This window comes from Mustela erminea, chromosome 3 (assembly GCF_009829155.1).
Source record: "Mustela erminea isolate mMusErm1 chromosome 3, mMusErm1.Pri, whole genome shotgun sequence".
Classification (NCBI taxonomy): domain Eukaryota; kingdom Metazoa; phylum Chordata; class Mammalia; order Carnivora; family Mustelidae; genus Mustela; species Mustela erminea.
The window spans coordinates 105,533,409-105,554,868 of record NC_045616.1 but is presented as its reverse complement, the minus strand read 5'-3'; the positions used below and the strand labels follow the sequence as shown (position 1 = coordinate 105,554,868).

General features: G+C 36.1%; 1 protein-coding gene across 6 annotated transcripts; it reads left to right on the top strand.

Annotated features, from left to right (window-relative positions):
• The first annotated feature begins 375 nt into the window (after nt 1-375).
• On the top strand, nt 376-20,875 carry SPDL1 (spindle apparatus coiled-coil protein 1). Of its 6 annotated transcripts, none has more exons than XM_032337065.1 (12): nt 376-573; nt 4,711-4,897; nt 7,322-7,477; nt 9,970-10,164; nt 10,953-11,102; nt 11,201-11,299; nt 11,378-11,488; nt 13,689-13,829; nt 14,251-14,354; nt 14,961-15,148; nt 17,245-17,584; nt 20,363-20,875. In XM_032337065.1, the coding sequence occupies exons 2-12, from the start codon at nt 4,739-4,741 to the stop codon at nt 20,508-20,510; spliced, it is 1,791 nt and encodes a 596-aa protein (XP_032192956.1). In that variant the 5' UTR covers nt 376-573; nt 4,711-4,738; the 3' UTR covers nt 20,511-20,875. The 6 variants fall into 6 exon arrangements, with proteins under 6 accessions (XP_032192956.1, XP_032192955.1, XP_032192951.1 ...); XM_032337064.1 differs by having other exon boundaries at nt 7,322-7,498; nt 20,363-20,874; XM_032337060.1 differs by lacking the exon at nt 20,363-20,875 and having other exon boundaries at nt 7,322-7,498; nt 17,245-17,862.
• Nucleotides 20,876-21,460: the final 585 nt, after the last annotated feature.

Genomic DNA, 21,460 nt, shown 5'->3' with positions numbered 1-21,460 from the left:
GAGTTTAGACACTGTCACACGGATTCAGATTCCTGGAACCGTGGAAGATACGAGAGAGCACAGCCCCCACGACGCGCGCCAGCCAATCTGCGTGCAGGACGCCAGAGGCTTGCACACCTCAGAACTCCCCACCGCCTCGCCTTCTAGTGACACTCTCTCCAGAAGGTACAGTCCCCAGAAAAACAACAACAACAACAACAACCAGAAACAAACAGCACGGCAACTAAAACTAGACATTGGTAAGGCACATACAAAATCAAGCCCAGCTACAGAGACCTAAACCCCGGGCACGCCACATCCTTCTGCGCAGGCGCGGTAGAGGGGGGCGGAGCGATAGATCGGACGTTCCTCCCCGTTTTTCCTCGGCGCGCGGTTTGCGCGGAACACCTCGCGAGAAGTGTGAGCTGTCGCGGGAACTGCTTTCAAAAAGCCCTGGCGCTTCCCCGAGAGCTAGCTCGGTGAATGGGCGAGCGTCTCTGGTCGTGAGGTGGTATTGCCGTCGCTAACCTGGGCGCCGTGAGCCCTCGTCACGAGCCGCCGGCTGCAGCAGCTGGGGAAAGGGTGAGGAGAGAGGTAGGGGCCACGGGCCTGGGCGTGTGGAGAGGAGCGGTGGGAGCGGCCACGGGATTCTCTCTGGGGAGTGGTGAGAGCAGGCCCTCAGGAAACCTGGGGTCTGGGTCACCGCGGAGGCCCGTAGCCGGAACAGCTTCTTCAGCGGAACCCAGAGTTCTTCTCAGCCGGCTTCCGAGCGGGTCCCAATCTTCCGTTGGGCTGCGGACCGCCCCCCGCCCCCACCCCGGTATTGTGCATCAGTAAGAAAGGCCGGGTCGCCAGCCTTGGGCCCCCGGGTGACAACAAACACCATGTCAGCGCGGTACAGTATGGTAGCCACTAGCCACATGTGGCAGTCCGAGTCGACAAATGCCGTAAATATAAAATGCACTCTGAATTTCGAAGACTACTCCCAAAGAACAACAGCCCGTTAATAACAGTAAAGAGTACCTGTTGAAATGCTAGCGTTTTGGGTGAATGGGGTTGAATAAAACATTACTAAAAAGAATTTCACCTGTATTTACATTTCTTAACATGGCTCCTGGGAAATGAAAAGTCACATATTACAGCTCTCATTCTTTTTCCGTTGGTCAGTGCTGCCCCAGGACAGCTGCGTATCAGATTCTGCTTGTCATCCCGTAGCTGGTTTCAGCTCCCAAACCCTGTCAGTTCGTTGTTAGTGTCTTTATCTTACGGATGAGAGCACAGGACCTTAAACTGTCCACGCTCATGCTACCAGTGTGTTGTGGAGTAAGAACTGAGGCAGCCTGAATCCCCGAGCAACCTGTTCTGAATGCTTTGTGCACGCTGTTTCTGAGAGGCTGAACAGAAAAGTAGTTCGGGGCACCAGGCTTTGGAGCTAGACCCTGGTCCTGCCACTTGCTAGCTGGTAACCCTGGGCAAGTTACCTAACCTTTCTGTGCCTCAGTTTGCCTATGTGTAAGTGGTGGAAATGCCTTCTGTTTCATGGAGTTGTTGCATTAGAGAATACCAGCAAAGCACCACGTACAATGTCTGGCATATGTTAAGTATAGTTCTTCAGCCCCACTACCCCTTTGCAGATTGACAGGCTAACGCTTACTCATCCCTTAGACCTTTGCAAAAAAAAAAGTCACTTCCTCAGATCTTTTTTGTCCATACTCCCTTACCCCCACCTCACTTCTCAACTTAGGACAGAGCCCCCATGTTACAGGCTCCCTCTTGCACTTAAAACACTTCTAAAACTTGACAGTTATTTAATGTAATGCCTTTCCACAAATGGACTGTAAGATTCAATAAGGCAGGGACATTGTCCCGTTCTGGGGTCAGCATTCTGTCCTCAGTAATACCACAGTACCTGAGATATAGGAATTCTAGCAAATCTTCTGAAAGAATAAGAGCTGTTGGTTTTTTGTTTCTTTGGTTTTTTTTCCCCCCCTTGGACATTGCTGGCTGGGATGTCTTGAGGCTAGCTCCCTTTTTCCTTTGGTAAATGTTGATGACAATAATGTTTAACTTAGTCCCATCGAGAGGATTAAATCACTTAATTCATTTGAAGCACTCTGCCTGGCAAATGGTAAATCCTCAACAAATATAATAAACAGTGCAGTAACTAGTGCCTAACCCCATCACCTACAGGCTTTGGAAAGTTCCTTATGTATTTTTAAAGATTTTATTTATTTGAGAGAATGTGAGCAATGGTGGCAGGGGTGGGGGAGCAGAAGGAGAGGGAGAGAGTCTGAAGCAGATGCCTCACTGAGTGAGAAGCCCCACACGGCTCAATCTCACGACCCTGAGATTACGACCTGAGCCAAAACCAAGAGTCAGACCCTTAACTTACTGTGCCATGCAGGCACCCCGGAAAGCTCTTGTATTTTAGAGCAGTAACTGCCAGCCTTCGATAACAGGATACCTTTTTTCCCCTTCTCTCTCTTCTGAAAACATTTATCTCCTCCTTCATCTTTATTTTTACTTAATGACCTTGCTTCCTAATTTACTGATAAATTGGAGCATTTAGAAGGGCACTTATGCAGACTCCCACCACTAAGCTACCTATTTATCAGTGTCTGTACCCATATACTTTGCTTTCCCTTAGTTTAGATGAAATATTCATGCTCCTGTCCAAAATCAGTCGCTGTATATTAGACCTGACTCTTTTTCTTTTTAGTAGCTCTCCATGCCTTCTATATCATCACTTTTTCTTCTCGCCTGAATCTACCCCACGACATACAAGGATGCTGGTTTTTTCTTAAAATATTGTCTCTTAAAAAAGACGAACTTAATCCTACTTCCCCTTCAGTTACTGCCCCCATTTATTCTGCTTTGCAGCAAAACTGTGTTTCCTGTTTTCCCACCATTTTCTCCAACCCATTTCAGTTGGCTTCTAGGATAACACATACCCTTCATTTTCCTCCTACTTCACTGGTCTTGCCTGAGTATATTTTGCTGCTAATGGCTCAATCCTTGGTCCTCTTCTCTTTAATAATGCTCTTACTCTGGTGACACCAAGGCTCAAGGATTTATGTTAATAACCCCTACGTTTATATTTCCAGCCCAAATCCTACTCATATAGCGAACTGGTTACTTGATATATCTCATGTCCAAAACACAAGCCCCTGATTTTCTTTCAAAAAAAATTTTTACTTATAATTTTTGATGCTTCAGCTGATGGCAAATTTGCTCTACTAGTTGCTCAGGCCAGAAGCCTTACAGGCATTTTTGACTTCTCTCTTTTTCATATACCTCATGTTAATTTTTCAGAAAATCATGTTGGCTTTACCTTCAAAGTATTTGTGCAGAATGTGATCATTTTTCCACACTTCCTATACAATCACCCTTGTGTAAGCAATCATCTTACCTGGTCTTTCTGCTTCCCACTTGCTCCCCTTCAAACTATTCAACATAGCAGTCAAAATGATCCCTTTAAAGTATCAAATCTCTACTTCAGACTTTACAAGGACCCCCAGTTTCACCCAGAGTAGAAGCCAAAGTCCTTTCAATGTCCTGATTTGCCTATTCTGTATTATCTCCCGTGACTTAAACTCTTATCTTGTTCATTCCTTGGATGTCCTTCCACTTTAGTGCTACCCCCCTTCCTCTACTCCTTTTTCTTTCCCGAAATAGATACATAGCTAACTCTCTTATCCTCTACAAGGCTTTTTTTTTTTTTTTTTTCAGAAGTCACTATGAGGGTTTTTCCCTCCAACACTTATTTTAGATTTCATCCTAGTTGCAATACCCCCCACTTCTTCCAAGTTCTTTTTATCTTGTTCTTTTTTCCTTTTTCTTTTTTTTTTAATCCATATAATTATGATACTATTATGGCTTGTCTTCTCCCATTGGAAGGTCAATTTCATGACAGAGCTTGCCCCTTTCTTTCTTTCTTTCTTTCTTTCTTTCTTTCTTTCCTTGGCTGAAAAGTGGGGAAACAACCTTATTAACAGCCTGTTGCTCTTCAAATGCAAAGCTGAGTTTGAATCTGGCCTGAGATGGACCAATTTGGAAAGGCTGATGAGTAAAGTCGAATTATGTGGAATGTTTCTGTATAAAATGTTTAAGTCCTTGACTGAAGATCTAGGATGAAAGAAATGTTTTTAATTACTCTGAACATGATTCTGTTTTGCATGTCTTCTCATGCATAATGGAAAATAATAGTGAGCCTGTTCTCAGTACAGCAAATTTAATGTGTTCAAGAACTTAGCACTGTTGTGAAAAATTGTTGACATGATAGTCCTTGCCTTACAAACCTTATTCAAAGCTGCCTTTTTATATTTTAAGTAGCAGTGATGTTACTGTAAATTCTTGATTTCTTTCATTGTGCTCTTAATTGATTACCTGTTATGGTGATATAAATATGAGACCTACCCTACCTCAGCTTTTAAGGAAGCTTAGCACACAAGTGAACAATTTCCTGATAACTGCATTTCTTAGGAACAAAGTTAAATGTGTCCAATATTTTTTGTTTGATTTAGTCTCAAATCAGGTAAAAGAATTTTCAGACCCTACTTTTAGAATAAGAATGCAAATTAGACTACTTAAAGGCAGTAATGCAATCTTCAGTGCTATGTTTTTTATATGGCAGTAGTATTGGGGGGAAAGATATATTTATCTTTTACTGTTGTTATCATTGTACAGATTATTTTGTTTAAGCTTAAGTACTTTCATTTCCTATATTTACAGTAGACTAAAAACGAAAAAAGAAAAAAATATGGAGGCAGATATAATAGCAGATCTTCGATGCAAGCTCAAAGAGGTCGAAGAAGAGCGACTTAAAGCTGCACAGTATGGCTTACAACTAGTGGAGAGCCAAAATGAGTTGCAGAATCAGTTGGATAAATGTCGTAATGAAATGATGACCATGACTGAGGTAGGACCCTGGACTCTGTTTATAAAGTAGTGCTTAAGCTGTAGAACATTTGTATTGTCTAGCAATTATTATTATTATTATTAATAGATTTATTCCTTTTTGAAGATTGTAGCTCTAGTTGCTGTTCACACCTCTCTCTCAAAAAGGGTACTGAAGTGAATGAACTGATAGTGTTTCTGACCATGTATGTTCTGAATTTGAAAAATCTGGTTACTGTTTTCTTTAGCACATACTGGATTTTAGGTTTGTTTTGTCTGCACTCTTCCTTGGTGACCTCATTTGTTTCCTAGCTTTAGGTAACATCTAAATGCCTTATGACACAACACCAAGTCCTTAGTTTACTCCTAAAGTCTAGACTTGTGTATTCAATTGCCTACTAATGGACATCTCAAACGTAACATAAAAAGAAAAGTTGACTCCCTGCCAGCTAACAACATTCTCTTGCAATTTAGTTTACTTAGTAAATGTATAATAACTTGAGCCAAATTTAAGGGAATTTTACTCTGTATCCTTGTGGCCCTTATTTCTCATGTTTAATCCATCAACAAACTCTAAGAACCTGACCTATAAAACATCCATCTGTGCTATTGCCACTCTAATTCAGACCACCATCATCTGTCCTGTAAATTACTACTGTTGCCTTCTAACCAGGTTGCCTGCTTTCTTCATTGCCTTTCACACTGTTCATTCTTCACACAGCAGCCACATGGCCATTGAAAAATAAATGAAAGGGGTGCCTGGGTGGCTCAGTGGGTTAAATCCTCTGCCTTCGGCTCAGAAGCCTCTGCCTTCATGATCCCAAGGTCCTGGGATCAAGCCCCTCATCGGGCTTTCTGCTCAGTGGGAAGCCTCCTTGCCTTCCTCTCTGCCTGCTTGTAATCTCTGTCTGTCAAATAAATAAATAAAATCTTAAAAAAAAAAGAAAAAGAAAAAGTAAAAGAAATGAAAGATCCTGTAACAGTCCTGCTAAAAACACAACTATGGCTTACGATTGTATTAACAATATTCAAACCCCTTACTTGGGTTTGCAGATTCCTATGTGATCTGACCCATGCCAACCTTTTGACCTTATTTTAAACTACTTTCCCTTGTGCTTAGCTATATTGCCTTCATCTGCATTGCCCATCCCGTTACTGTCTTGGATTGAGTCCTCAACCTTTAGGTGTCTGTTAAATATCACTTCAGCTGAGAGGCCTTCCCTGAGTGTTCTGTAAATTTGCTATCATTCACTGATTCACCTAATTAACTCTGAATTATAAGCTCCATGAGAAAGGGAATTTTGTCTCTCTTGTTCACTTTTATATATGTAAAATCTGGTACACATTTATTGAAAGAATGAATCTGTTTTATGTAGTAAATGCTCAATAATATGTTTAAACTTTGATCTCAAAATTTAAGTACAGTAAAAAAAAACTGCATTTCTTGGTTTTCCCTCTTATTTAATCTAGGTTTTTTTTTTTGTTATCTTACTTTTAAATACTAGTTAAATGATTTTTGAACTAATGCTTTTTTTAATCTTTAAAATTCCCTGTCAAAGGGGCACCTGGGTGGTTCAGTTGATTAAGTGTCTGCCTTGGACTCAGGTCGTGATCTCAGGGTCCTGAGATTGAGTCACATGTCGGGCTCCTTGTTTAGCAGGGAGTTTGCTTCTCCCTCTCCCTCTGCTCCTCCTCCCTGTTTGTCCCTACCAAAAGCAAAAGCAAAAGCCTTCTTAAATCTTCCTTTTGTCTCGGGGCACCTGGGTGGCTCAGTGGGTTAAGCCGGTGCCTTCGGCTCTGGTCATGATCTCAGGGTCCTGGGATCGAGTCCCGCAACGGGCTCTCTGCTCAGCAGGGAGCCTGCTTCCCTCTCTCTCTCTCTCTGCCTGCCTCTCCATCTACTTGTGATCTCTCTCTGTCAAATAAATAAATAAAATCTTAAAAAAAAAAAAATCTTCCCTTTGTCTCAACACTGTATTCATCTGAGTAGTCATTTGTAAACATTTCTCAAATGACTACATTCTGGAAGTAAGGGATAATTTAGTATTTCACTTTGTGCCTTGTCCACTATTTTATTTTCAGAGCCATAAATATCATTATCAAACCAAATAATTCTCACTGGGAAAACTGAAATGCTATTAAGTGTTTTTTGTTTTTGTTTTTTTCACTAGCAAAGATTACTTGACATGTTGATGTGCCACGGAACACCTTACTTCCTTGACATGGCATAGAAATAATTACCACATCAGTAGCATGGACTAAAACCCTCTGGGCTTTTCTTAAGACTGATTAGCTACAGAGTTACTTCAGGTCTAACCTGTGGTTTTTACTTAGAAAGCAGCAAATATGTGAAATAAGAATGAAACAGTTGAAGGTGAGAACTGTTTATATGTGATGGCTTTAAGTTATTTTTATGTAATCGAATTATAATTGAATCTGTTTTCAGAATTATGAACAAGAAAAATATACTCTTCAGAGAGAAGTTGAGCTTAAGAGTCGGATGTTAGAAAGTTTGAGCTCTGAATGTGAAGCTATTAAACAACAACAAAAAACACACCTGGAGCAACTGAAAGAACAACTGAGCAGAAGCCATGGACAAGAAGTAAATGAACTAAAAAATAAGGTTTGAATATCTACGTATATCAAAACAAAAATGTTTCATGCTTAAGGAGTTAGGAATATGTAAATTTTAGGTGATGAAGATTTTCTTAATGCCATCTGTGCAACATAGCTGAGATCAAGACTCCATCATTAGAATATTGCGAGTGGGAACAATGAGAAACAAGAGTTTGCCCAAGGGAATTGTAGTAATAACATTCTTCTAATTAAATACAATTATTTAATTTCAGTAACTGGATATTTGTTATGGAATTTTAGTTTAGTGAAAAGCATGATCTTCTTGCTTGTAGTGCATAGTATAACAATTCCCTTTCAGAAAGACTTGTCCCCTAGCTTTCACTGAAAGAAGTAATCTTTTGTAATCTTACGAAAGAAACCAACAGTTTATTGTAAGTTAATGAACATTAGAATAATCAAACTTTCTTGCTTGGTTATTGAAGATAAGCTAATGACATATGATCTGCCTCTTAGAACTCAGTAAGGAAGGTACCATTATTGTCTGTGGATAATAGGTGAGAAAACCAATGTGTAAACAGATTAAACAAATTGGACAAAAATTTCAGAAATCAGTCAAGATTTGGATTAAAGCTGCCTGATTCCAAAGCCAATGTCACTATACTTAGACTAATGACATGTTACACTGGCTTCATTTCACATGTTAAAAACAAGTTGTCCATTCTTTTTTGGTTACCTCCAACTATCCAGTTCCTTCAGGTTACGTCAAAGGAATCTGGAACTTTATTATGCTCTTCTTTGTATAGAGTCCATACTTTCCAAACTTTTCTCTACAAAACCTTACCCGACTTTCGGCTTGCTTCCTAATTTTCTATGTTTTGTGTAGCATCTTTTAAAATTTTTCCATATCTGTACCACCTATACTGTTAATTAATTTCTTTAAATTGACTCTCTTTTTAAATGTTTATTCATTTTAAGTAAGGAGATCAATGAAATTATATATTTGAGTTGGTTGTATTTTTTTTCTAAATTGTAGTCAGATGAACATAGCTATCAAAATGCACTTTCATGTAATACTTAGAATCATCTTACATTCGTACTGGCAAACAGTAATCCACCTTGTCTGGAACTAATCTAAGTTGAGACACCAATGACTGATAATGATACCTTTCCCCCACCCCTGTCATTATATTTTCATTTTAGCAGTGGCTTTCATTACTTAAACAGAAAAAGAGTAATGTAGGAAATAGTCACAATCTGAAGCAAGGCCACTTATATAAGAATGGCTTTTTGGCAGAGCAAAGACTAAATTAGCCAAAAAATATTTTCAGTCTTACGGATGTTCTCAAATCACTTCTTCCAAAATTTTGGAGTTATAGTTGATATCTTTAACTTACTTACTTTCTTTCGAGAGAGAGAGAGAGTGAGTGAGCAAAAGATGAGTACAAGCAGGGTTTAGGGGCAGAGGGAAGGGGAGAAGCAGACTCTCCCACTGAGCAGGGAGTGTGACCTGGGGCTCAGTCCCTGGGACCCTGGTATCATGACCTGTGCTGAAGTCAGATGCTTAACTGACTGAGTCACCCAGATGCCCCTTGCTTATTTCTCACAATTACTCCATCAGCTGGTTTTAAGAATTTGATCTACAAAGGATCCATCTTGGCTGCTATCATTCTAGTCCAGATTGAACCTCTCTCCCCTAGACTATTTTAGACCTCTATCCAGGTAGGCTGCTTCCATCATTGCTCTTTATACTATTCACTCTTCACATTGAAGCCAAAGTGGCCAAGAGTCCAGACATACTTTGATTACTTGTATGGACTATTTGTATGTTTGTAGGTCAGTGCATATTACTGTTTTAAGATGCTTAGCCTTGGCCAAATAGGAAGACTTAATAGTCTCATCATGAGTAAATTTAGGTTAGCCAGTGATGTTTTTCAGAAGAATAGCCACATTTCAACATAGATTGTTCAGCTGAAAAATTTTTTTTTCACCTCATGAAAATAGAAAAGGGAAAACAAGTCAAGATGCTCTTATTTTTTAAATAGAAAGCAGATATCAGGATATAGAACATTGATACCTAATTGAAGATAATTCTGTATAGGTGATAATTATAACCCTGGAAATCAAGCAGAAGTTTTTTATAGATAACAGAAATTGTTTAATGAATGCTACGTGTGGTGCTGTTTTACCCCCACCCTACATCTCAGTTGAGAGCCACACAGTAACCCAGTAATTGTACATTCATTAACAGTTTTTACCTAAGAGGAATGAAACAGGCTAAATCTAGGCTTGACCTTAAAACTTCATCGTTCTGCTGTAAGTTTGTTCCCTTTAAACTATATATTTTTAGTTTTCCAAGAGAGAACTGTATGAAAGTGTAATTAGTTTGTTCATCTTGACTGTCTTATAAAATAGTTATTCTGCAGTTACCAGAGTAATTTATACTACAACTGTATATTCTGATGACCTTCAATTACCTTTTGATTTTTTAAGATTGTGAATTTTTCTTTTTTACTTTAGTTAGAAAAACTGAAAGCTGAATTAGATGAAGCTAGGCTTAGTGAAAAGCAATTGAAGCACAAAGTAGATCATCAGAAAGAACTCCTTTCATGTAAATCAGAGGAAATGCGAATAATATCTGAGCGTGTACATGAAAGCATGTCTTCAGAGATGCTAGCTCTTCAAATTGAACTGACTGAAATGGAAAGTATGAAGGTAATTTTTATGGCATGTATGTTCTTTGGTTGGTTTTTTTTTTTCTTTTTTTTTCCTTGTGTATTTTTTTACATGTTTTTGTTATAATCCTTAGGTAATTTTAAGGCTGAAATATATTTTATTAAGATTTTATTTATTTATTTCACAAATAGAGATCACAAGTCAGACAGAGATCACAAATAGGCAGAGAGGGAGGCAGAGCGGGGAAGCAGGATGTGGGCTCCCAGGACCCTGGGATCATGACCTGAGCCAAAGGCAGAGACTTTAACCTACTGAGTCACCCAGGTGCCCCAGCGCTGAAATATTTTTTATCTTAACTTTGATGCTACTAATTAAAAAGTACTTTGTAGAGTTTTTAGGTGGATTATTCATTCATGGTAAAGCTTCAGATTATATGGTTATGTAAAGCAGATTATCTTTAGATTAATGAAACCTTTGGAAGAACTTAGAGTCATTAACTTTGATCCTAGTTTGTGTCATAAAAGCCCTATATAAAATATTGGTTTCACGGAAATTGATATGCATATGAATGTAGATTTTTTTCATTGCTGGCTGAGGTTATTTAAAAATCAAAGGCTTAAATTTATAGAAAAGAAAGATAGCCTTTCATATGGCTCCCTGCTGAAAAATTTTAATAATTATTATTCTTTTATTATGCATCTTACAACTACTGACTAACTCTTTAGTTTTCGTTTTGGGCATGAGCCACTTCTGATAGATAAACTGAGCAGCTGTTAAATGAAAGACTATTCAGGACGATTTCCTCTTTTTCAATTCCTGTTGAATAGACCGCCCTCAAAGAAGAAGTGAATGAACTACAATATAGACAAGAACAACTAGAACTTCTTAGTACTAATTTAATGCGCCAGGTAGAACGACTTAAAGAAGAAAAAGAGGAGCGAGAGAAAGAAGCAGTTTCTTACTATAATGCTTTAGAGGTACTATGATTAGAGTCACATTATCTTTTCTAATAATAATAAGTTGTTTTCTTGCTAATCTAACCTCTATTAGCTAAATTGTTTCCTTTCAAATTTAGAAAGCTCGTGTAGCAAATCAAGATCTTCAGGTGCAATTAGACCAGGCACTCCAGCAAGCCTTGGACCCCAATAGTAAGGGCAACTCTTTGTTTGCAGAGGTATGTAACAAATACCCCATTGATTAAATTAGCATTTCACTGAATACAACAGTAATGAAGCATGTTAATATTTTCTAGGTGGAAGATCGAAGGGCAGCAATGGAACGTCAGTTTATCAGTATGAAAGTCAAGTATCAGTCACTAAAGAAGCAAAATGCATTTAACAGAGAACAGATGCAAAGAATGAAGGTATAGTGTTATCACCATTGAAGGTCTGTTAAACCAACTTTGTATCTGCATTACGTGTATAGATATATCAAAGAAAGCATCTTTTCCTTCAAAGAGTGTACTTCATTATTTCTAGAACTGCATTATTTTAGAAAAAATATCTTTAGATTGACTAAAAGTTCTATTATATCAATTTCAAAAAATTAATCTGTTAGTAGGTGTTTAGTAGTACAGTTAGCATCTGTTGATTGATTTTTTTAATGGTTACTCAATAGCTTTGTGATTGATTTCTTTTTTAATGGTTACTCAATTTCTTTCCCAGAAACATACAAATCTTTGTGTAGCAGAGAAAAATTTCACAAGTTTTCATTTCCAGCTGTTGGCCTGGCATTTCTTAGCACAGGCCTAAGATTCCTACTTCAATGAAAACTAGTTCTCTCACATTCTGCAGTTCTCCTGCAAAGGCTTATTATAGAGTGAGATTTGGATACCTTTTTCTTGCAGTTCCTCAAGACAAGCTTATAGGCCCATTTAATTAAAAAAAATTTTTTTAATTTAAATTCAGTTTAATTAACATATTGTATTATTAATTTCAGAGATAGAATTCAGTGATTCATTAGTTACATGTAACACCCAGTGCTCATTTCTTCAAGCACCCTTCTTAATGCCCATCACCCGATTACCCCATCCCCTCCCATCACCCCTCCAGCAACTGTCAGTAGGCCCCTTTAATTTTAAGGGGATTTTTTGGTCATTATTTAAGTCAAACAGGCAGTAACAGAAAAACATGCAAAAGTTGGAAAGATTGTAGTATTGTACCGTCTTTTAGAATCCCGATCCCTGAACTGTTATGCCTAACTGGTAACTAGAAGTCTAGAAGGCTTTCTGCCTTTTATTCAGGGTGGTGAGATTTAAAAATAGGAAAAATTAGTAATGAAACTTTGGTATTAGATCAACCTGGGATTGAATTATAGTTCTGTCACTTGCTAGCTGTGTGACCTTGTCCAAGCATTTTTACTTTTCAGTATATCATCAGTCACCCTGTTTATGAAGTAGATATGATAGAACCTGCTTCTTAAATTGTTCTGGAATTAAATGAAAGCATAGTAAAATGCTTATACAGTACTTGGCATATAAGGAAGTGCCAATTTAACAAACAGCTATAGTTTTTAAGGATTTCGACAGTACTGCCTGGTTTACCAAGATTCCCCTATCCAGGAATGATTTTTTTGTAAATTTTCTCATATTTGCTTTTTGCTTTCTTTCAGTGTGTGTGTGTATAGAGTAATATATACATATTACATATTTTCAGTATAATTACTATTATTAATCTCCCAATGTTCCCATGATATTCCAAGTTATCTTTAGAAGCAAGTAGATACGAATCTTTTTAGACTCCAGTCTGAAGCAGGAACAAAAAGCAGGTCCTTAAGAATGTTAAAAGTCATCTTTCTATCTTCATAACCACGACTGCAACTGTATTATCATTGCTTGCTTTACTCAAAACTAAACTATTGGCAATTTTTAGAACTCTGGAAATTTCTGAAAGCAGAAAGAAATGGTAATTTTAGATTCCAGTTAATTTCCCTTCAGTAGGTATGTAACTCCAGGTTTTGGTGGATTCATAATTAGGTAAGTTGATTACTGTTATTAAAACATAAATGTATTTATATTTTTATTGAAGATTCCCTTGGTATCCTTCGATGTCTCTTACCTTTGTTTTCCATCGTTGTCATTTGTAAATCTCGCCATTATAAATGTGAATAGCGTAATAATTTCTTCCACTTAATACTATTGAAGTTAATCAAAATTTTTGAGAAACCCATCGGAACCTTAATGACAGTGCATATGATGATTAAAGTATAGCATTACAGTGTTTGGACAGGTTTATTTACCAGTTAAGTGATGCTTCTGGATCATAGCCATTTAGTTCAATTTTATGTTTTACAGAAGTACAAATAATTGTTACAGTTGTCATGTATTACTCATAAGTACTCAAATAAGTACTCAAGAGTTATATCTGTAACTAAACTTCTTGATATAAATATTTTCAAATTATTAGATTATTGAAGTAGACATAGTTAGTTTAGTTTCCAAACTGAATTCAAGGTTACATAGTACAGAATGTGCATTGTACCAAAATACAGTCATCAGAATCTTCCTTTCCTCCACTCAGTTCTCTGTGGGGTGTTGGGTGGTAATTTTTTTTTTTTTTTCCTAGTTACAAATCGCCACATTGCTGCAAATGAAAGGGTCTCAAACTGAATTTGAGCAGCAGGAACGGTTGCTTGCTATGCTAGAGCAGAAGAATGGTGAAATTAAACACCTCTTAGGTGAAATTAGAAATCTGGAGAAATTTAAGGTACATGTAACCCCTTCAATAATGCAGCCAGATTTGGTTTGAATATCTTAAATCAGTTTACTCTTGAACAACATGGGGTTGGGGATGCCCAACCCTGTGCAGTCAAAAATCTATATAACTTTTGACTCCCCAGAACCTAATGAGTAGCTTGCTCTTTACTGGAAGCTTTACTGATAACAGGAACAGGTGATTGACAGATATTTTGTATGTTATACATATTAAATACTGTATTCTTAAAGTAAGTTAGAGAAAATAAAATACCATAAAGAAAATTACAAGAAGAGAAAATACATTTATAGTACTCTACTGTGAAAAATTCTCGTATGAGTGGACCTGTATTCAAACCTGTATTATTCAAGGACACCTGGATTAACGTAATTTGTTATTTATGTTAAGTAATAAGAATTCTTATTTTCTGTAGAGCTTATATGAAAGTACGGAATCTAAGCTTTCTGCCAACTCTGGAGCTCCGGAAGATAACACCTATTACACAGATTTACTTCAGATGAAGCTTGACAACTTAAAGTATGTGTTGGGAGCTTAAAAAGATGGACATTCTCTTGACGTACTTTTAATAAGTAGTGTTAGTGACTACAGATTTTTGTTTTCAAATTGCCAAAAGAAATTCCAGGAAAAAAAAAGCATCAAAAATACCTTTGTATAGCAAATAAGATGTAGTCAAGATATAATTAGTGCTGGTTATTGAAGAAAAAAATACTTTAAATGAATAATTAAATATTTTTTATTTTCCCATGTTTAGCATTTTAGATTGGTAAGAGAAAAGAACTTTGACATAGAAAATGTTCTTATAATCTAAATTTTTCAGGAACAAATATCATCTAATTTGAAACTTGAAATTATTTACACATGCATTACTGTGGAAAGAATATTTTTCTCTTTTCCTTTGAAGGATGTATGACATTTTTTATTTGAAATTGCCGTTGTTAAAGCTTATTTTGTTTATTGTCTCTTTGTTATTTAAAACCCCCAAAATGGGTGTTTATCTAAGAATTCAAATATCTAATAAAAGATTTGCACTAACAATATATGTTTTACATATGTGTATAAAACACTTATATATGTTATGTGTTATTTTAATATTCTTTGGTTCTCCTTTTTTTATTTATATAGCAAAGAAAATGAAAGCACTAAAGGTGAATTGTCCATACAACGAATGAAAGCATTATTTGAGAGCCAACGGGCTTTAGATATTGAGAGAAAACTTTTTGCAAATGAAAGATGCCTCCAGGTCTCCCAAAGTGAAAATATGAAACTGAGAGCTAAACTAGATGAGCTAAAACTGAAGTATGAACCTGAAGGTATTTATGTCTCATATATTTTGTCTTTTAAATTACAAGAAACTCTGAGAAATCATATCAGGTTTTTTTTTTCTTACTACAGCTTTATGCAAATCCCATTACAAACTAATTTGTGGTTATGTATCTCAATCTAATAAAACAAATTTACTGCTATAAAATGTGTAAGAAAATTCAAAGAAAACTAAGTACTGGGTATGAATGAATATAATAGATATTCTGTTGGATATCTGTGTATTAGAACCTTGATAAGGTTTGAAAACTTAGAGGCTTTTCCATTTGCAATTACAATCAGAGAGTTTGATTTTATTGAAGCAACTGATGTTTGGGAGCTGTATTAGTTAATATTGTTTATAGAAAACCTAAAATTGTGGAGACTTAAACAAGATAGGTATTAAGTCCTCTTGTTACAGAAGTCTGAAAGAGACATTCTGGGACTGGTCAGAGTGTCACAATCTAGGCTTCATTTGCATTGTTCATCAGCATAATCCTTGAGCAAAACTGAGTCATGTGGCCTCACCTATAAGAAAAGCTGAGAAAGGTAGTCTTGATTCTCAGGAGCCATGTTCCTAACTACATCTTGGGATTTTCTTTTTTTTTAAGTGTAATGGACATCTAATATTATTCTGTTAGTTTCAGGTATATATCATAATGATTCAATATTTATACATTACAAAATGACCCCCCATGATAAGTCTAGTTTCCATCTGTCACCATACAAAGTTATTACAATATTACTGATTACACTTTTGGGGATTCTATTATTGAGGAAGACTAGTAGGACAAATATTAGGGGACGGTTAGCAAATCTAATCAGTAAGCTAGAAAATAGCATTACCATGTGGGCTCTGCATGTTATACACTAAAAAGAGTGATTTTACTGTTTGTAAATTTAAAAAAGATGAAAGGCCAAAAGTAAAAAAACCTAAGAATGCAATGGTTCTTAGACCCAAAAAAGGTGTTATTACGTGTTTTAGGTTATAAATTTTCAGCCAGTTTTTGCCCCTACGCTGTTCATATTCCTAAGACTGTCTTCATTATTGTCTCACTGACTCGAGGGATTCTTAACAGTAGTGGGGAGGTTGTCAGCAATAGTGAGTTTTTTTTATAGTTTAAAAAGGCTTCTTTTTCATCCTTTTTCTCTTCCCTGATTCTAATAGGCTTTCCTAATTAAGAATAATACGAATTTCAAGTCTGCTGAACTGAGCACAGCAAAGAGACAGAAGGAAGTATAGTTAATCTAGTTGATGTGGGGTGCAGTAGAGAAAGGGAAAATAATGATTTAACCCCATGTCCAACTATGGTTTCTCCAACTTTACTAACTTTTTTGATTTTGAATATTGATTTTGATTTTGAAAGTGAAAGACGCATTGGTGGGGGATAGGGAAAAAGTATTAGAGCAATTTAGTGACTGAAAATAGACCTTCATGGGGATGGAATGATATTATGTTACGCAGTAGGGGGCAGAACGCTATTGCCATAGTCTGCAGTGAGACATACTATGGTTTGAACTTGGGAAGTATCCATACTAGAAGTACTAAGATCTTGAATTTATTTTGTGGGTGGAGCTAATAGGCACAAGTTGCCATAGAGAATTTGACTCGTTCTTTGCATGTAATCATTATAACAAACAATATTAAGTGGAGTGGATGTTTTTAATCCCCATTTGACAGATTAAAAAAAAAAAAGCTCAAGAGGTTAAGTACTTCCCCAAAGTCATCCAGCTGCAGAGTGCTGGTATGGGATTTGGACCTGGATTCCTTGACTCTTAGCCACTGTATCCTTTGTTACCTCCACACTGAAGTCTTACAAAGCCCCATATAACTTTTATCACAGTATCAGAACATAGAAGTTTTCATTGCGAAAACTAAATCTTTTGATTTCCCAGGGAAAAATTTATAGCCAGATAACCTTTTAAAGGTATAGTTAGTGAAGTCCATGAAAAAAGAAAGGATAAAAGATTTCAATAAGGAGATAAGTGGGTTTCAAAAGAATGAGGAATAGGAAAGGAAAAAGCTATATAAGTAGTTCTCTTATGTTTACTGTGTCTTTGTTTTGACTTATTGACTGAATATATTTCTAATGGTTTTTGTTCTCAGAGAAAATCGAAGTGCCTGTACCCAAAAAGAGGCGGGAAGTCCTGCCTGTGGATATAATCACCCCTAACAATGTATGTACCAAAAGTGCTGTTGGGGAAGAAGTTTATAAATTACCACCTCAGAAAGAGGAGGTCCAGTGCTGTCCCAGCATTTCTGAAGTTAACTTGCAGTTAGAAAAGACAGTTTCTATAAATACACCAGGAATCAATCTCTCTCCTCACAAAAGTCTGCCCATGGACATTCAGCCAAAGAAGGAAAAGAAATGTGTGAAACTTATAGGAGTTTCAGCTGACTCTGAAGCCTTAAGTGAAAGAAGTGGAAACACCCCAAATTCTCCCAGGTCAGTGTCCTCTTTTCTTCAGGGCAACCAGCAGGCCTCTCCATCTCTTCTCTATCGCTGCATGAACTGTGCTATCTGTGTCTTTATCTATTTTCTTAGTATTGCATGTAGTATAATTCCACAGTTTCATCTGCCTACTTTCAACTTTTCTAAAACCTTAAGAAAAACTAAAATGATAACAAAGGGAAAGGATTCCTGAACAAAGGAATTACTTTCAAAAGTTACACTTTGCTCTTTTATGAAACAAAAATATCACAGTCTAGTACATCTCTGAATGTTTGTTGGTTTGAATAAATGAAGTTATTTTTTTTTCCCTAGTTCAAGAGTGGCCATGAAAGAAAAATTATCTTACCTCTTAAAAGGGCTTTCTAGTAGTCTAAGAAATTGCAGCTTTCTTGATAACTGTTAGGTGAATTTTTTTTATGGCTTTTGAAAATGTTTCTCCTAAGTCTTTAAGAATGAGCTTTGATTTTGATATTTTTAAATATCAAAGGTAATTAATTTTCATTTTATATCAAAACTTCAAAGCCTCCCATTTCTACATATTTGAGTTTGTGACTAAAAGAGAAAGTGTCAGACATATATGTATATAGGACTTAAAATTTTAAGAATCTTATCTTTAAGAAAATAATAGAGATAAGAGAAAATGAGTGGAAGAGAAAGGTAGGTAACAATGGCCAAGGGTAGGGTGGAATAAGGCACAAGCCCAGGTCTTCACAAGCAGGACCAAGGGTAGGGCAAGAGAAATGAAGAAAATGGAGAAGGTAATAAAAAGATGATAAAGGATGTCTGTATGCAGTGGAATAATAGATGCATTTAAAACACATTATCTTCAGATTTAAAAAATTAAGAATATTGATGTGGAAAGAGCTTGGATTGTTGGCTTATGAAAGGAGATCTTTAAGGTGCTGCTAGGGCTACATGAGTTGTAGATGGGAGGGTACAGAATAAGACATGTTACTAGTGTGCATTTGAATTAATATTGTCAGGCATAGCTCACCTTTTTAAAGGGGCTGTTTTATATGTTTTATCTGATTTTTTTTTTTTTTATTAAAAGTCTTCAGTGCTATTAAATGTGGTGCTCTATAGTGAAAGGCCCTCAACAACATGAGCTGCTATTAAGAGAAGTACAGTTGAGGGCACTTGGGTAGCTCAGTTGGTTAAGCGATGGCCTTGGGCTCGGATGATGATCCTAGAGTCCTGGGGTGGAGTGCTCCATCTGGCTCCCAGCTCCATGGGGAGTCTGCTTCTCCTTCTGACCTTCTCCCCACTCATGCTTTACTATCTCTCTCTCAAATAAATAAAGAAAATCTTAAAAACAAAAAACCATACAGTTGACCCTTGACCAACACAGGTTTGAACTGTGCAGGTCCACTTATATGTGGACTTTTTTCACTAAATACATTGTTGTAAATATAGTTTCCTTATGATTTTCTCTTATAATGTTTTCTTTTCTCTAGCTTTACTGTAAGAACACAGTGTGTAATATATATACAAAATATGTGTTAATTGATTGTTTATGTTATGGGTAAGGCTTCCAGTCAGCAGTAGGCTATCCGTAGTTTGGGGGAGTCAAAAGTTACATAAGGATTTTTGACTGTACAAAGGCCAGTTCCCCTAACCCCTTCATATTCAAGGGTGAACTGTAATTTATTACTTCATTCCTTGAATTTTTATATAATAACATTGTAAGTCTCATAAAATAAAAGTTTAATATTCTTGAGGAAAAATACCTTGAAATGAATTTTATCTCTCTGTCTCTCTCTCATACACACACACGCACACACACAGAGTTCCAAGTAGTTCTGAAATGAATTCAATAGGTTATGCTCGTATATATGTGATTCATTGTGGAAGTGTGCTTGACCATTGTATATTTCTGGAGGCAAAGTTCCAGAATTGAACAGTGTGGACCTTGCTATCTGTGTTGTCTTCATTTCTTTTTTCTGCCTTTTTTTTTTTTTTGCTTGATAAAAGTTACTTAAACAAATGTATTTAGCTACTTGTTTGACTCAAATTAAGTAACATGTTGGAATTTTGTCTGGCAAATTAAACAAAAACAAATAAAATACCACAAAACATTTGTTTTTGTGTATGTGTGAGTCCATCTGCTACCTTAAGACGTTTCCAACCTTTTGTTCTCTGCATGATTAACTTAGATGCGCAATCCTATGATATTGTAACAGTAAATACAGGTTTACTGGGGACTACACTACTGCATGCTTTATAGATTTAATTGATGCTCTTGCTATAAAATCTTTATAAACCTTTTAAAATATTTCTCCACTGTTTATTTTTTCTTAAGTTAATATTCTGCTATTGAAATTCAGTTTAAGTTTTGGTTTTTGTTTTTTGAGGCAAATTGGTATGTATTCATGCAACCCAGGTTACTATGTTATTTTTATCTTGTGTTTGCCTTTTGTATGTCATATTAACATTAAAATTGTGCTCTAGCATTTAAATTTTTTTATTAGGTGTATTATCACAATTGACATTCCATTATATTTTAGAATTCTTGAATTTAGGCTTTGCTATGACTTTTATCAACCTTAAAAATATCTTTTTAGGTGTTTAAAAAATTAAGTCTGTTGATATAAAAAAGTTTCTTTTAGAGAGGCAGTGACTTAGTTCTTAATGGTATTGGGGTCAACTATAATTTTTCCCTCATATACATAAAAAAATTGATCATGTCTCATTCGAGGTTCGTTATATGAGAGGTTTGTTTCTTAAATTTTTTAACTGCATTTAAATTCAGAGTGGATGCTTTAATGCCTGTAGGTTAGCTGCTGAATCAAGGCTTCAAACAGAAGTTAAAGAAGGGAAAGAAACTGCAAGCAAATTGGAAAAGGAAACTTGTAAGAAATCACACCCTATTTTATACGTGTCTTCCAAATCAACTCCAGAGACCCAGTGCCCTCAGCAGTAAGGACTTTTCTTTAATGAGAGTAAGGTACCACTTGCCCCAAAAAGTTGATTTGGAGCTTAGTTAAGATTGTCTTTATCTGAAATATACAACATTGTAGATTAGTTCTTTCAACCTGCTGTGCCAAGACCTGGCCTTTTCATGTTCCTTTGATCAAATGTTCAAAATATGGTTGTGATTCCAACCAGAAGAGTTCCTTAAATGATGACTCTTCATGGAGCTTCTATGAATTACAGTAAATAAACTAATAATTAAAGGAAAGTGTTATAAATCTATTTGTTGTATTGTATATGGATTTTTAAGTGTTATTAATGCATACCTTCAAAGTCACATATTTGAAAAGAGAATACAAAATTAATTATTATATTTTCCTATGTACTTTTTTTTTTTTTTTTTTTTTTTTTTTTTTAAACTTTTTTTTTTTTTTTTTTTTTTTTTTTTACTTTTTTTTTATTTCCAGCATAACAGTATTCATTATTTTTGCACCACACCCCGTGCTCCATGCAATCCGTGCCCTCTATAATACCCACCACCTGGTACCCCAACCTCCCACCCCCCGTCCCTTCAAAACCCTCAGATTGTTTTTCAGAGTCCATAGTCTCTCATGGTTCACCTCCCCTTCCAATTTCCCCCAACTCCCTTCTCCACTCTAAGTCCCCATGTCCTCCATGCTATTTGTTATGCTCCACAAATAAGTGAAACCATATGATAGTTGACTCTCTCTGCTTCCTATGTACTTTTTAATGAACTTAGTTTTTCACTATATTATGAAAACAGAAAACTTGTTTTAAAAATATATATTATAACTGAGTTTTGTCAGTGTTTTAATTAGCTATGTCCATCTTTGTGTCCATGTACATGATTTAAATTTTATGTCTCAAGTATATGAAAAATATAATTTTGAAATTTAAAATAAAACTGAAAAAATTTATCCCCTTTTAAAATTTTTTTAC

What these genes read in the sequence shown, in the direction of transcription:
- SPDL1 (XM_032337060.1), top strand. Translation starts at nt 4,739, where the DNA reads ATGGAGGCAGATATAATAGCAGATCTTCGATGCAAGCTCAAAGAGGTC. An exon ending in AACAGATGCAAAGAATGAAG is followed by an intron (nt 11,489 to 13,688) that starts GTATAGTGTTAT and finishes TTTTTTTCCTAG; the next exon opens with TTACAAATCGCCACATTGCT. An exon ending in ATGAAGCTTGACAACTTAAA is followed by an intron (nt 14,355 to 14,960) that starts GTATGTGTTGGG and finishes TTATTTATATAG; the next exon opens with CAAAGAAAATGAAAGCACTA.